We start from the raw sequence: 15540 nt of genomic DNA on the forward strand, positions 1-15540 counted from the left end.
AAGTTCGGGTACAACCGAACATTTTATACTCTCGCAATTTATTGATGTAATTTTATATAGATAACACACAATGTGATCCGTATTCGTAATTCCTTTAATTTTATATTACTTATAATTAGGTATATGGGATCTGGAGGAAGTTATGACCCGATTTTAACTATTTTTGGTACAGAGACAAACTGTGATAGGAAAAAAATTCTGAGGGAATGAATTACATTAAAATATCTGAGAGATTTACCTATATTTTCATTGAAAAATTACCCTTAGGCACTGAGTTCTTCATGTTCGATATCAGGACCCTTGAAAAGTCATGGTCCGATTTTGACAATTTTTCCACACGTGGAATGATTCCACGGATCATATACAGTATTTGTGTAAAGTTTCATTTCGCTATCTTCATTGGTTCCTTATGTATATATTTATTATAATGTGAACGAATCAGAAGAAATAAAAATTGAGTTATTTGGGAAGTAGGGGTAGTTGTGAACCACCCGTGTCATCAGAGCGTCAAGAAAACATTATATACCGAATTTCATTGAAATCTATCGAGTAGTTCTTGAGATATGGTTTTTGACGTCCATATGGTTTATGGCAAAGTCCTCAGGGTGTCAAGCAATATGTGTTTCAAGTTTCATTAAGATATCTTAATTTTTACTCAAGTTATCGCTTGCACGGACAGACGGACGGACAGACATCCGGATTTCAACTCCACTCGTCACCCTGATCATTTATATATAACCCCATATCTAACTCTTTTATTTCTTGGTGACACAAACAACCGTTATGTGAACAAAATTATGATACTCTGTGCAACAGGTTGCGAGAGTATAAAAAATGAAGAAATTTGTCTTATTAACTAGAATAATATTTTTAAAATATTATACAAAACTATCTAATCGATCCGAGTAAAATTCTAAGAGTGTACACTTTGGAAGTTCCGTCCATCAGGCAACATGAAACAAATATTAATCTTACAAACGGGACAAATTTGGAGCATAAACCAGTGATTTGTTTTATTATATTGGTTACAGCGCCATCTAGCGAAGGTTGCATTATTCAGTGTTGGCAGTCTCTTCGATTGGCAATTCTACTGTCGGAACTTTTCTAAATCATACCGTCTTATATTTTCTCAAAGAACTTCGGACAGATCCAAAATTATTTTACATAAATATCTGTAAAAATTTTCAAAAACGAAGAAGGATAGTGGTGGGGATACATATCTTATATGATTTTCGACGAATAGTTAAAAAAATAGTCTGTTTTGTAAATCGGAAGTATCTTTGATACTTTTTCAATAATCTCAGATGTGAGCAACAAAATTTTACGGAAGTTTAATGTGACGATACACTAAGCGATTTATTATCTCCTGTGCTCTTCAATATCTACCTCGCGCAGTTACCAAAATGCTTGAAGGATTGGCAATTACTATTGATGCCGATTATTGCGCCATCTTGACAATCAACCGTGTAATAAATTGTTTCAAACTAAAAAAGTGAGGATCGGACTAAATAAGGTGTGGACATTTGGGTTACCAAAGAACTTAGAACAGTAGTTGTAATATCCACTAACCGTCTCTCTTTGTTGTTGTATATTTTTGTAAAAAGCAATCGACCATACCAGACCAATTGGTAGGGTCCCAAGGCTGCTATCTCAGAGTATCTGATATTCAGCTAATTACTTCTACAGCAATACTATTCCAAATTCTAATTAGTGCAGTTCCTTCGGCAAAGGAACTCGTCGTAGAGATGAAACCTTAAGTGCCCTGGAGACGATCAAATAATTGCGTCAAACAGTGCATATGTGTTAGTGATGTTCAAACGTGTGTTGCCCGCAAACGTTCAAATTAACACGTCAAACATCAGTTTAGTTTTGAGCTCATAACGAACGGTCATCATGTCATCGTCGGATGATGATGATCTATTAATGGCATGTGCTGCAATTCTTATGAAAAAAATTTCTCCATTTTTGTATTATTTTATATTATTTAGTTTATTTTATTATATTTGATTTTACTTTACTTTATTTTGTTATTTTAATTTATTTTATTTATTTATTTTATTTTATTTTATTTTATATCATTTCATTTCATTTCATTTCATTTCATTTCATTTCATTTCATTTCATTACATTCCATTTCATTTCATTCCATTTCATTTCATTTCATTTTATTTTATTTATTTATTTTATTTTATTTTATTTATTTATTTTATTTTTTTAATTTTATTTTATTTTATTTTATTTTATTTAATTTATTTATTTTTATTTATTTAATTTAATTTAATTTAATTTAATTTTATTTATTTTATTTTTTTTTTATTTTAACTTATTTATTTTATTTTATTTTTTTTTAATTTTATTTTATTATTTTATTTTATTTTATTTTTTTTTTATTTTATTTTTTTTATTTTAACTTATTTTATTTTTTTAATTTAATTGAATTTAATTTATTTATTTTATTTTTTTATTTTATTTTTTCCGCTTCGCTTTACTTCACTTTTCTATGTCCTCTCAGCTTGAAATCTTCCCTGCAAATGAGCTCATGCTTGTCAAACATGAGTGGAGACGATCAAATTATCGTCCGTCAAATAGAAATATCAAAAATTTTTGATTTTCATCAAACAGAGCCGACAACAGGTCGGTGTAGCGTACGTGTAGCCGACGAGAGCCGACGACACCAACACACTTAAAGTGTTTGACGCAATTATTTGATCGTCTCCAAGGCACTTTACCGCTTTAATCGAGTTTAGCCATGTTAACAATGGTCGGGCCGGTATGTAGTTGGCCTAGGAGAAGGGGGTTAGTAGTTAGTTTAGGAAATGTCGTAATTTTACCTCTTTCTACAATTCGCTCGTTATCTTTTTCACTACTCTTTTCAATGGTATTATAACTGATTTCTTAACTACATATTTAGGTGTAAAACTAATCTCTCTTACTCTCACCATCATTTGTCCTTACTTCTAATATTTAGGTCAGTTCATGAGATACTCGTAGTTTGTAGAAATTTGCCCCAAATCTTATTTGGGTATGCGTAGTGGAGTCTGTATTTCATAGCCCTTCAACCTACTCCTATATAATATCTGCTTCCGCCCGATTTTTTACCTTTTACTCGCTGTCATACTTTTCCACATATCATATGACACACGTTTTATATTCCCAGATATGTTTATAGCCATTGTAGCACTTAATGACCCAAAATAATTTAAAAGACACACACTTCATTTCTCATTTTTTGGGCAAAAAATCCTTGTACTTCTTCTTCTTCTTATCGGATGCTCAAAATACAATTCGCTGCATTGCAGCTCATTTACACACTACCTCGCCGTAGTGCTATGCTTTTTATGCAGCCATTTCCTTTGCGCTACACTGCATTAATATTACAAACAGTATAATTAAAATGTGAGACAAAAAGCTCCAACGCTCAGCAAAGACACACACATATACACACACTTGTAAGTACTATTGTATACATATGCATGTGTGTGTGTGTGGTGTTTTGCCAGTGGCAATGCAAGGATTTCCTGCGCTCGTTGCCATTGCTGTATAGCTGTAGCTGTAGCTGTAGCTTTGCAGTGATTTCATGGCAGACCCCTGTCACGGACGTACCGTTATCGTTTGTGTGCATGAACTTACCTTGTGCTTGTGCCATTCGCACGCTTCCGCTTGCCGTTAGAAGAATGCAGTATACCGTGAGAAACTGACAAAACAATGACAGTGTGGCTCTAATGGTGTTCGTCGTGGTGGTTCTATTGTTGTTCCCACCATTGCTGTTGTTGCAATTGTTGTTACTGCAGTGCAGCTGACGCCTCAGGTGTGCTTGTGGTGGGATTTTTGTGTGTTGCTGCTTCATAGTGTTGTTGCTTTTACTTTTATGGTTGTTGTTGCTGCTACTGCTGCTGTGCAGCGGATACGGAAATGGCGCCATTTGTGTTGCTGACGCCATAATGGTGCGCAAAATGCAATACAAATGTTGCGAGCGCGCGCTTCTGTCGCTGTGTGTGTATGTGTGTTTGGTAGCTGCAAAGAGAGCAAAGAGTGAAAAAAGTAATTAAAAAAGTACCGTTATGTTACTAAGCAAGTGCTCAAATGCTGTTGTTGGTGTTGCAAGTAAGTGAATTTTGCCAAAAATTTCAATAAGCGCATATTTTTACGAAAATTCGGTGTGTTGCAACAACATTGCAGGCAGGCGCCCGGCTAAAGCAAACACTATATCTACGCGTGTATATTGCGTAACAACTTTGCGCACAATAAATTTTCCATCAATTTTACTAATTAAAAAGTTGCCACTTTACACAATGGCAGGGGCAGGCAATGCGACAGCACAAAGCTGGCGCGGTGAAGAGAAACTAAAAAAACTGGCACGCAACAAAATTGAAGTGCGCAAAGTGATGCACACACCCATAAATACACAAACTAACGGCGAAATTTAACGGCACTTCATTGCCGGCATTTGTTTTCGCAGCATTCTCAATCAGCGCCGTGACAGGGGTAGCACTTTGTGCCACCTCACTATGCTCTAAAGCAGCTAATGCATATATCTCTCTTACACTGTTCCTCTCTCTCTCACTCACACAAACACTCTCTGTGACCCGCCTAAATGAATTATGAAATAATTGGTTTAGCAAGCGCTTTGCTTAGCCACTCAGCAGCACTAAATTCCTGCGTACCGACAATCCAGCTTCCTCATTTACATTCACATCTCCCTTACGCGGCTTTGTTTTTGTAGCTGTAGAGCGGTAGCACGGTTGTATTGTGCGCGAAATTTCAACAACGCTTTCAATAACTTAAATGTTAATGCCACACTTAAACTGCTTAACACGCTGTGTCGCTCGTCGGTTTTCCGCAAGCCGCTTTAGCCTGCGTCCATTGCCGTTGATCCGGCATTGAATTGTGCTAAGCACCATTTAACCGCTGCACCGTCCAACCGACCCGACGTTCGTATTTTATTGTTGTAACAATGTCGCTAGTTATGACACTGTCGTTACTGGCGCACTCTTCCGCATTACCGCCTATCTATCTCTCTCTTTAGCTCTGTGCCTCCAGCTCATTCCTTATCGCTGCCGTTTGCTCTGGCGTCCTTTGGATTTCTTAAGTTGCAAATGGGAAAAGTTGCCGCATTTCAACTGCAATGGCAAGCGGAGCGGAGTGTCAGCATTTTATGCCAGTTGCCCGCTGTGCTTTATGGACTGTCGCCATTCACTCAACTCGCCGACACATTGTGCGTCATGCCACGACTGCCAGTGCCAATGTCTCTGATTTCACTTTACTTTCCATGCGTCAACATTTTAATTATGGAGTTCTTGAGAATTTCTTGCTATGCATTGCCATTCCAGACGTCGGTCGCTGCACTGTGTGGCTCTGCAGGTGAAGGAGTGGATCTTTAAGGGAATTGTTGTTAAGGATAAATGCGAGAGTCTCTCCGGAGTAAACAGTTCAGGGGACAAGATCTTTTCAAAATTAGTTCTTTCTTAAATTCTATAAGTTCCAGGAAAGAGGCTCATAGTAGAACAGTACTAGGTTTCTTAAAAGTCTACCTTTAGCTCTCGCTAAGAAACTCTAGACTGTCCCAGGTTTAAGCTGGTACCTTCCAGCCACACAGAAAGAGAGAACACTTCCGATAAATATGATCCACATGCCCTTGCTAGAGACAAGATCTAGGCAACGGGAACTGCCTGCCTATTGGAACACTTTGACAAGTAGTTCCATCCACGAGTCCCTAGGCAATCCTCACTACAACTCCATCCAATCACTCAACTTTTTGCGTATCCCAAACCCACTGTGCAATGCGTTTAAACACATCAAAAGCACTAAAATGCGTTTCGCACAAAGCGTAACGCAGTAGCAGGAACTGAGAAATTCTATTAACTTATGAAATTACAAGAGAAATGAAAACTTATAACAAGAAGTCATTAAGTCACTGGGAATTAAAAACTAAAAAGTCAAATTACACTAAAAGTAAGAGAAAACAAATAAAGTTGCTGTTGAGTAAATCTGAAGAAAAGAGCGTATCTAGCACTTAAGAAAGAAAAAAGGAAAATAAGAAACAGAAAAGTGACTGAAAAGTGCGCAGCGATGAAAGGCAGGCAAAGAAATCAACAAATCCAAGTGTGTGTGTAATTGTGTGGAAAGGATATGTGGATGGGAATTGTAAGGAGTGTAGAAACTTTAGTAGTGAACTCTACAATGTGACACAACTACTCATGTGGGTAGACTCTCACATAGATATATCATCAGAGTTACAAGTGCTGTAGGAAAACGGACTGGAGGGTATTCAGGCGAATTTCAAGCTTATATCTAAGTTCATTCTCAGTTCTCATCAGCGTCAGACATTAGATCCAAACTCATACGAAACTACAGTAAGGTAATCCGAAGTCCTTTTAGAGACTTTAGCGACGTCTTGGAATTATTGGGACTTCAGAAGAGATATTCTAATAAACACTACAAGGCTTTGGCAAGTTAAATAATTACTATATACACATCAAACTGAAAAGCTTAAAGAAAGCTTAAGGTAAACATTTTTTGGAGGAGAGTTGCCACCCGATCAATGAAGTGAAAATAATATATGCAATATTACAATATGGACCTCAATTTAAAAAAATTTTTGCCTTAGGGTTGCCACCTTTTTACAGACTTAAGTCCAAAAATTTACATCAGTTCCATATCAAGAACCCTTTTATGAAAATTAGTAAACACCTACTAAGTGCTACTTAAATCATATTTTATACCGTTGTTCTTCATCCATCATTCGCATAACGACACACACACACACTCACATTACACCTGACACATTTACACGCTTTTGGACTTGCTTGGACATCAGCTAATAAGCGGCACGTGACTTGAAACATAATAAAGCACAGAAAACCAGAAATATACCGGCACTGGCTGACTAAAAAAAACTAAGCCACACACCTGTCCGCGCATATATTCATGCAAGTGTTGGCGCCATTCACACGCTCATTCACTATTCATACGCTCGCATGCCAGCTGTTTAAACGCTAAGCGGCACACGTCTCGCTTATTTTTTGGTAGTTGGTTAGCCGCATTAAACCGGTATTATAGTTTTTTTTATTTGTTTATTTATGAGCGCTTTATGTCTGCGCTTAAGCATATAATTCACACCTTATTAACATGATTACATATTTATACGTTTGTTCGAGGGCTCCGGCTTATTTGCATATATTTACATAGCTGTATGGTGTTAATTAATGATAATTGATTAATAAAAAATGTTAATATGTATTATTTATTTAAGTAATCCTATTAAGTCGTTTATAGACTAACTCAGAATCGTAGAAGAGCTGTTTTAATATTTATTAAAAAATATATTTCTTTGCCCAAAGCAATACTGTAACAATGCCCTGCCTTCATGTTCGCTAGACATGATTTCGCCTTACTTTTTCCTAAATTCAAAAATAAAGTCAACTTTAAAGACTGGTTTTTCCAAAAATCTAGTTTAAAAAGCGTTTCAACGATTGGAAGAAGTGCTGGCAGAAATGCATAATATCGAATGGGGACTGTTTTGAATAAATATTTTTTAAAAAATCCAGAATTCTCTATCGATAACCTCTTAAGTTATTAAGCATATATTAAGGTCACTCCATATAGTTCTTTGCTCTCAAAAGAAGTTATAATAACAAAAACTGCTAATGTTAGTCCTTTCGTTCTTTACTTTAATGTTTCTCTAATTCTTCAAACCTTACAATCTGTTAGTATGATCCGAAGATTAATAAAATAATTTAGAAATTAGTTAAAGAATAGCTTTCCATTCCCATATCAGTTACTTCTACATCACGTAAGGGAAAAATAGTCGGATTTTTATACAACAAAAAATGAAAAATAATTCGATTGTATTTTTATCATTACAACAACAACCATGTGTAGTGATGTCTGTCTGATTTCTTCTGAATGACTCTTCGTCGTTTTGGACTAATTACAGTTTATTCTAAGAATATTTATTTATAAGGACTATTTTTGGCTAAGCTTCTTGTCATTAATTGGTGGTTCTAGAAGCCAATAGTAGATCCTTTTAAGGATCCGTGATCGTATTTGGAACTCATTGAATATCTTCAATCTATCTTAGAGCAGGCAGTGAATCAGGCTTCTTTGGCTGGCCACAATATCACTGTGACTGAAGTTGGTACATACAACCGGTTACTAAATTGTACGAGGTCTAGCTAGTATACCAAGGGCAGTTGAGTGGACGTTATAGGAATATCTGCTTAGAAGCTGTTTCCTCAACAGCATGCTTCAAAACCATTATGGTATTGTTAATTTCGCTAAAACAACAATAATAACAACAACCATGTTTTGAGAACCGAGAACTTTTATTGCTTCAAGAAACTTGTCCTTCACAATGTCATTTATACATTGGAAACCATAGTTTCAGCAACTTGTTTATTCTCATTAATTTTAAATTAAATAAATAAAATATTTACAAATCGCATACAGTGACTCGAAAACTAATTACTTTTTACGCGCATTAAGGTGAAATTTCATTTCCATTGCCCTTCTTAAACATACATGCATCTCACATGCTTAATCCGTTTTTATGCGCAAAAACGATTACCGTTATAATGTTTAATCTACAGGTTAACGCGCTTTTTCCAAAAACCATTTTCAATTTTACGCGAAAATCTCACCTCATTCATACATGTATACAACCATATATGTATGTTGAAGTATAATACCCACTCGGGCTGGCTGTCAGAGCATTTTGTGGCCTTAAGCTTTATACTCTCATACACACTCACACTCAGATATAACCATAAATGCATTATAGTTAATAAAGTGCATGTTGGGCAACGACGGACACGCTTTGCCTGCATGTAACGGTACATGTGAATATCTGCTTTGTTGCATGTGCTTGTATGTATGTAAGCTACAGAATGGATGTATGTGTGCGTGTGAGTCCTTGTAAACCACTACAAATTGAATTTCATTACATGACGTCAATTAAATGCGTGTAACATTCAATCAGCGTTGACATTTTTAAAACTGCAACCAACTCAGCTACGCCATGCAGCATGCAGCAGGTTGTAATACCTGCCACACGTGCATACACCTGAATACTTATATGTATATTATGTGTCAGCAATTTTTGCAATTTTCCAGTTAGGCTTGTTGTTCATAAAAGGTTGAAAGACGCACGCTGTTGGCGGCTACAAAGTGACACTTTATCCGCCACCAATAATAACAATAACCAATTATAGTGTCACGAAGAAAATTTTAAAATATTCACCGAAATATTAATAATACTAACAGGTGGCAACGTTAATTTGAATTAAAGAGTTTCATTAAATTTTGTGTAATTAAACATTTATTTTGAAGTTGATAATAAGGTGGCTTTAGTTTGACAAAACTCGCTGGGGAACTGTGGTTAACTCGTTGAAATTTGTTGTAAGATATATTATATACGTATATAAGTAGTAAATTTCTGGAAAATCCACCATGGACCAGATATTTACCATGCGCCAAATCTTGGAAAAGACCCGTGAAAAAAGGATCGACACACACCATCTATTTGTCGACTTTAAAGCTGCTTTCGACAGCACGAAAAGGAGCTGCCTTTATGCCGCGATGTCTGAATTTGGTATCCCTGCAAAACTAATACGGCTGTGTAAGTTGACGTTGAGTAACACTAAAAGCTCCGTCATGATTGGGAAGGACCTCTCCGAGCCGTTCGATACCAAAGGAGGTTTCAGACAAGGTGACTCACTATCGTGCGACTTCTTTAACTTGATGTTGGAAAAAATAATACGAGCTGCAGAGCTAAATAGAGGGATACAATCTTCTACAAGAGTGTACAGCTCCTGGCGTACGCCGATGATATTGATATCGCGCCGTTAGTTCTGCTTTTTCCTGCATGGATAAGGAGGCGAAGCGAATGGGTCTGGAGGTGAATGAGGATAAGACGAAATATCTCCTGTCATCAAGCAAACAGTCGGCGCACGTCCCACGTCAATGTTGATAGTCATAACTTCGAAGTCGTAGATAATTTCGTATACCTGGGAACCAGTATCAACAATGTCAGCCTCGAAATCCAGCGCAGAATCACTCTTACCAACAGGTGCTACTTTGGACTGAGTAGGCAATTGAACAGTAAAGTCCTCTCTCGACGAACAAAAATCAAACTCTACAAGTCACTTATCATTCCCGTCCTGCTTTATGGTGCAGAAGCTTGGACGATGTCAACATCAGATGAGACGACACTAGGAGTTTTCGAGAGGAAAATTTTGCGCACGATTTATGGTCCTCAGAACATTGGCAACGGCGAATACCGCAGACGATGGAACGATGAGCTGAACGAGTTATACATATACATAGTTCAGCGAATAAATGGACAGCGACTACACTGGCTAGGTCATGTTGTCCGAATGGACGAAAACACTCCAGCCCTGAAAGTGTTCGATGCAGTACCCGCCGGAGGAAGCCGGGGAAGGGGAAGGCCTCCACTACGTTGGAGGGACCAGGTGGAGAGCGACCTGGTTACACTTGGAATCTCCAACTGGCGCCGAACTGCGAAGGAAAGAGAAGAGTGGCGCGCTCTCATCGATTCGGCTATAACCGGCTAAACGGTTGAACGCCAATAATATACATACACATATAAGTAGTAAATAAGTTGACGGCAGAGATTGTGAGAATGACGCTTGCATCAATGAAACTATTTTTTATGTATGACTCAAGTTTGCCAAAGCCTTCTGAAGGGCATAATTCAGCTTTTGCTGGGGTTTAATCTACTAGAAATGGAATCTAATCTTTTAGACTATGCTGCCAACTTATATGGGGCTTTCACTTCGTCAAATTCTATGACGCTTAATTGACAATTGTTTGGACGATAACTGTCATTAAACTTGACGAAATGAAAATCGGTTAAAAACTGACTTCAGAACTGGTTTATGTCTTATAGCTGACCGATAGTTCTATAGATGACATTGTTCAAATATAAAATTGCATAATACTGTGTGGTTTCAATTATGTCAAATTCAATGACACTAAATTTCTAGTAGTATAATTTCGATGGTATGAGTTTCTTCTTTATTAAGAGAAAATATTAGAATGACAAAAAACTGTTTATTGTGGCGATACTATATACTCACACGCTGTCATTGAAATTGATTTGACAAGAAGTGTCATAAAATTTGACATAGTGAAAATACAAAAAATTTCTAATGAGTGAAAGAATCCACTTTTTACTAAAAAAATATTGAAATGCTTTCTGAAGAAATCAATAATTATGTCATGGGAATGAAGAAATATTAAGTTTACTTTAAGCTTTTTCGATTTAATTGTTGAAAATGACAAAACAGTGTGCCTATGGAGGAAATCTAATGATACTTTATCTATACTGTCATCTTTGAGAAATAAATTTAAAAATAGTTCTGGTAATTTGGAACTCATTTTTTACACCCTAAATTTCTTTAACAAATAAACTATGTATAGCAATGGCGATTTGTATGATAAACATACCATACATTAAATTTCTGGCGGTGAGCAAGACTTTTATTTTTGTAAAACACTGCGTAAAAGGCAAAGTGCACCTCATGTGAACGAAATTTTACGCAAAATGCACCATGAAATTAAGTTAACAGGTGCACGTTGCAACGCAGCAGTAGCCACACATTCATACAGACGTTTAGTATAAAGTTATATGAATCTATATATTTTCAACGGCGGCTATTTTCATACTACAATATTAAGCCATTGAGCTTCGTTGGAGCACTACGAGCGCATTACTTACTGATACCGTTAAGTGCACACAATACCCTGCCAACCAACGCTGCCAGCTCGAACCCTATTAAAAGCAGCACATACTCGTTCAACGGATTTTTTATATAGCCATTTAACACATTTACTTAACGGTTTTATACCGCGCGAGATAACTACACTTTAATGTGAATTTTAACGCCATGAATATTTCTCGTGGAACGCCATAAAATGTATAAAAAATGTGCGAAAATTTGGTAATCGCACGGGTTATTAATATAAATATTTAATGCTTAAGTTGGTGGTTGATTTTTTAAATATTTATTTTGTAGTACATGACTTAATTTCCATAACCTTGGAGGCTAATAAGAAAAGTTATTTCAGTAGAGTGGTTGATTAGACGATAAGAAGAGACGCTTGAAAAACAAAATAGCTGAATTGGCCTAATGATGTTCGAATTCAATTAAAAGATCGACTATTCGAAGGTCTGACAGAAGATCTTTTGAACCTGATCATGCATGGGGTGATTTGTCTTCAAGATCTATATCTACATATTCAGATTAGCAATTTATTTCGTAGTTGCTGTTTCCCTTAAAGATGTTTTATTGATCTTGTGGTCTTATAGCTTCGGCAGTTTTTCCCAGGTTCTGAACATGTACGGCTTCATCAGATTTTATCGTTTTTAAACTTCCTATGAGGAGCAGTATACTTCCTAATAAATATTGGTATTTTCTGATAAAAAGTGGTCAACGAACTGAAAAATTAAGTGACCCGAGTATTTTTCTAGTCGGTCTAATCACTAGTCGGTTTCAGTATGACCCGGGTCCCGATTTTTTTATGATCCCAGGTTACTCTTATTTTCATAATACATCTGAGGTCTATTGATAATCATATTCTGATGAGAGGGTCCTTATCCTCCTTATGGTCCTTATGCTTGGATCCTCTCATATACTTCTTTATCTCACTGTCAAAGATTTCTTTTTTTTTTTTTTGAAACAACTGCTCGAAGTAGCTGACATAGAAATGAAAAATTTATGCAGATTTGTTGCAGTTTCAGAGGTGTTCCTAGCTTCACAAATACTACTACTACTCTCATAGTCTAAGTGTGTTGCTCTCTGGGGAACAGTCATCCAACATAACCTAACCTTGATATTAGAGATTAAATGGACAGCTCTCGAGATATAAGTTTAAAACTTTATAGTACCTCGGTAAATAGGTTTCTTCAAATATTCTGCTTTCCTAAGATAAAGAAGTTTTTTGATTTCTTCGAATAATTTCATTTATATCAGCTTTCTAGGGATGATTAAGGCCTAAAGATAAAAAATAAAGTTAATCAAATAAAGGTATTTGGGACGTGGACTCGACTAAACGTTGAGCACTTTAAGAGCTTATTTTCTAACAACATTACAGCATCGGTTAATTACTTGTTTTTGTTGCCTCCAATATATGACTACGTACTCCATAAAATTACTAACTTTACTCCATAAGAACACAATCGATTTTTGTATTTCTTTCACAGATCTGAACACAATTTCTTCCTTCTTTGAACAATTCTCTTTCTTATCTATTTTTTGTCTTCTTCTTAAGTGAATAAACCACTGAGCTTCCCAGCTCGACACGTTTTCTTGATTTATTGAGAATTACAATTTTTTCTTCGAATTTATTTTGTTGTTTTTTTTCTTGCTAAGCACATAATCTCTCAAAGAGTAAAGCTAAACAAAAATTTTGTAGGCGTGTTAGGCGTTTAAAAACCATTTAAAATCTTACGAATCATTTTCTCGGTACACATGGGAGAAAAAAGAGTAGAAAAGTATAAAAAGCAAATAAAAATAGAAAAGCTAAGGAAACGAAAAAGGGCTAAAGGTTAAAAGTACAAAAAGTACATATGAAAACATGTTGGGTTTGGGGTTTGTTTTTACCAGCTGGCCGCTTAGCTATGCAAGCGCTTGTAATTGTTGTTGTATTTAGCATTTTTTGCCACACACGCAAACTTTTTCTTGCCTTTAGCGCAAAGTGAGAAGTGGCAGAGGAAGGGAAGGGTATGATAAATTCCGTTTAAAAATCCTTTTTCAGCACAAAAGGCCAGTTAAAAATTGTGAAACGTGTAGAGGATGTGAAGAAGAGAAACGAGGCGTAAGGAAAGTTGAAAAATTAAAAAAAGCAAGTCATCTGCGCAAAAACAACACCCTCTTCACACACAAAGACACACACTCTAACACGCCACAAGTCAATGACTTTCAGTAAAATCACAACAACAACAAGCGCAACAATTAAAAACAACAAATAAAAATACGAAAAAACGAACAGTTATATGAAAAGGTAACGACAGACTGGGCGGCACGGACAGCGCGTAAAAATAACACTGAAAAAATCACTAGAAAATAGACTTGCGCTCTTAAAAAGGTAGTAGGAGCGCAAATAAATTCTTTGAAACACTCTCAGCCAGTACGTGTCGGCATTTTAAAGTTCTTACATTATTATACCGGCGATATATTGCCTTTACGCGGCTTACGAGCTGCACCGGGGTATGACCGGCTTTTGTGAAATACACCGTTACACCGTGCGCGCGCTCATTAAACGCGTTCAGTGTTTTTTTGTGAAATGCTTTACAAAGCGATTAAAGTGCAATTTTCAGCACACAAATTCGCCGAAACTCCTTCAAATTCCTGCTCTGCACCCACACTTCACCCTCTTTTTCCCTCTTTATAGCAGTTTTTCTCACCGCCCAAGTCCACCATTCATTTTACACTTGTTTTGTGTTAACCGCACCAAAAATTGTGCTACATTGTTATTGTTGCTCAAAGCGCGCAATTTAACGGTCACTTTGGCTGAGTCCTTCAAAGCAAAGGGCTACAAAAGCCGCTTAGTCGTTATGTTTGTTAGTGCGCCGTTGGCGTATGAGGGTGGGGAGCGCGAGGGCAAAAGTATAAAATTAAAATGTACCTAAGGGTCAAGCAGTGTCATCAGGCGCTCCAACTTTGTATTGGCTTAGGCTCTTTAATGCCACCACCACACCCGTCGATAGTCAACAACAGTCTTGCTTCACTCTATGTACTCTTCACACTCACTTACTCTTCTTCTGCTTATCTTCATTTATGAGCTACTCGCGTTTTCCGTTCTTAAATCTCAACAACAAAATAATGAAGTTAATTTTTAGACGCAAATGGCGTGAGACTTTCAACCTCACCACTGCTTTGGTGTCTCGGTAATTTCAAGTGCTTTGGTTGGGCTAATTATACCCAGTGAACGAGAAGAGATTGTTATAGAGGGAGAATTGATTGCCTATAGTCTTGCAAGTTTCGAGTGTGTTACATATACTTTGGAAGATTGTTGAAAAGGAGAGTTTATGTCTCGATAGTGACTGTGTTCAAGATCGTTTGGGAGTATCTTGAAACTCAAGAAACAGTCGATATTCTTCCAAGAATATTTTACCGATGCTGGACTTAGCTTGGTCTTAGAATAAATGAGAACGGAACGTGTTTATTGTATCCACAAGGGTTGAGTCTATATGAATAAAATTGGACCAGAGGCCTATAGCTTACTTTCGACTACAACAACAATGAGATTTTGTATGCGGCTGGATTAAGTATCAAACTTGTCGGAAATATATATCTACACTATATGTGCTGTATTTGTATTCAGAACCCACCGGTTTTTACGGTTTACCGATTACCTACTCAGATAATTACTATTACCTATTACTCTAAGAGATAATCTTAAGTTCAAACTACCAGAACTTTCGCTCTGAAATCTTAACATCCGAATTCCACTCGAGACCCCTTCCAAATTGTTCAATCATAAGACTCTCCTAATTGTTTACTGGTCATACTCTAATGT

The 15540-nt window shown here is 36.6% G+C and overlaps 1 protein-coding gene across 1 annotated transcript in view; it reads right to left on the reverse strand.

The window, feature by feature from the left end:
- LOC105209119 (mucin-2) overlaps window positions 1–15540 on the reverse strand; it is a 123454-nt gene that overhangs the window by 36030 nt on the left and 71884 nt on the right. Inside the window, exon 5 of the mRNA XM_029038308.2 lies at window positions 3631–4014. Within this exon, the coding sequence (XP_028894141.1) occupies window positions 3631–3940 (310 nt within the window). The 5' untranslated portion in view covers window positions 3941–4014. The remainder of the gene's footprint in view (window positions 1–3630; window positions 4015–15540) is intronic.

The sequence above is a fragment of the Zeugodacus cucurbitae genome, chromosome 2, assembly GCF_028554725.1.
Source record: "Zeugodacus cucurbitae isolate PBARC_wt_2022May chromosome 2, idZeuCucr1.2, whole genome shotgun sequence".
In the NCBI taxonomy this organism is placed as follows: domain Eukaryota; kingdom Metazoa; phylum Arthropoda; class Insecta; order Diptera; family Tephritidae; genus Zeugodacus; species Zeugodacus cucurbitae.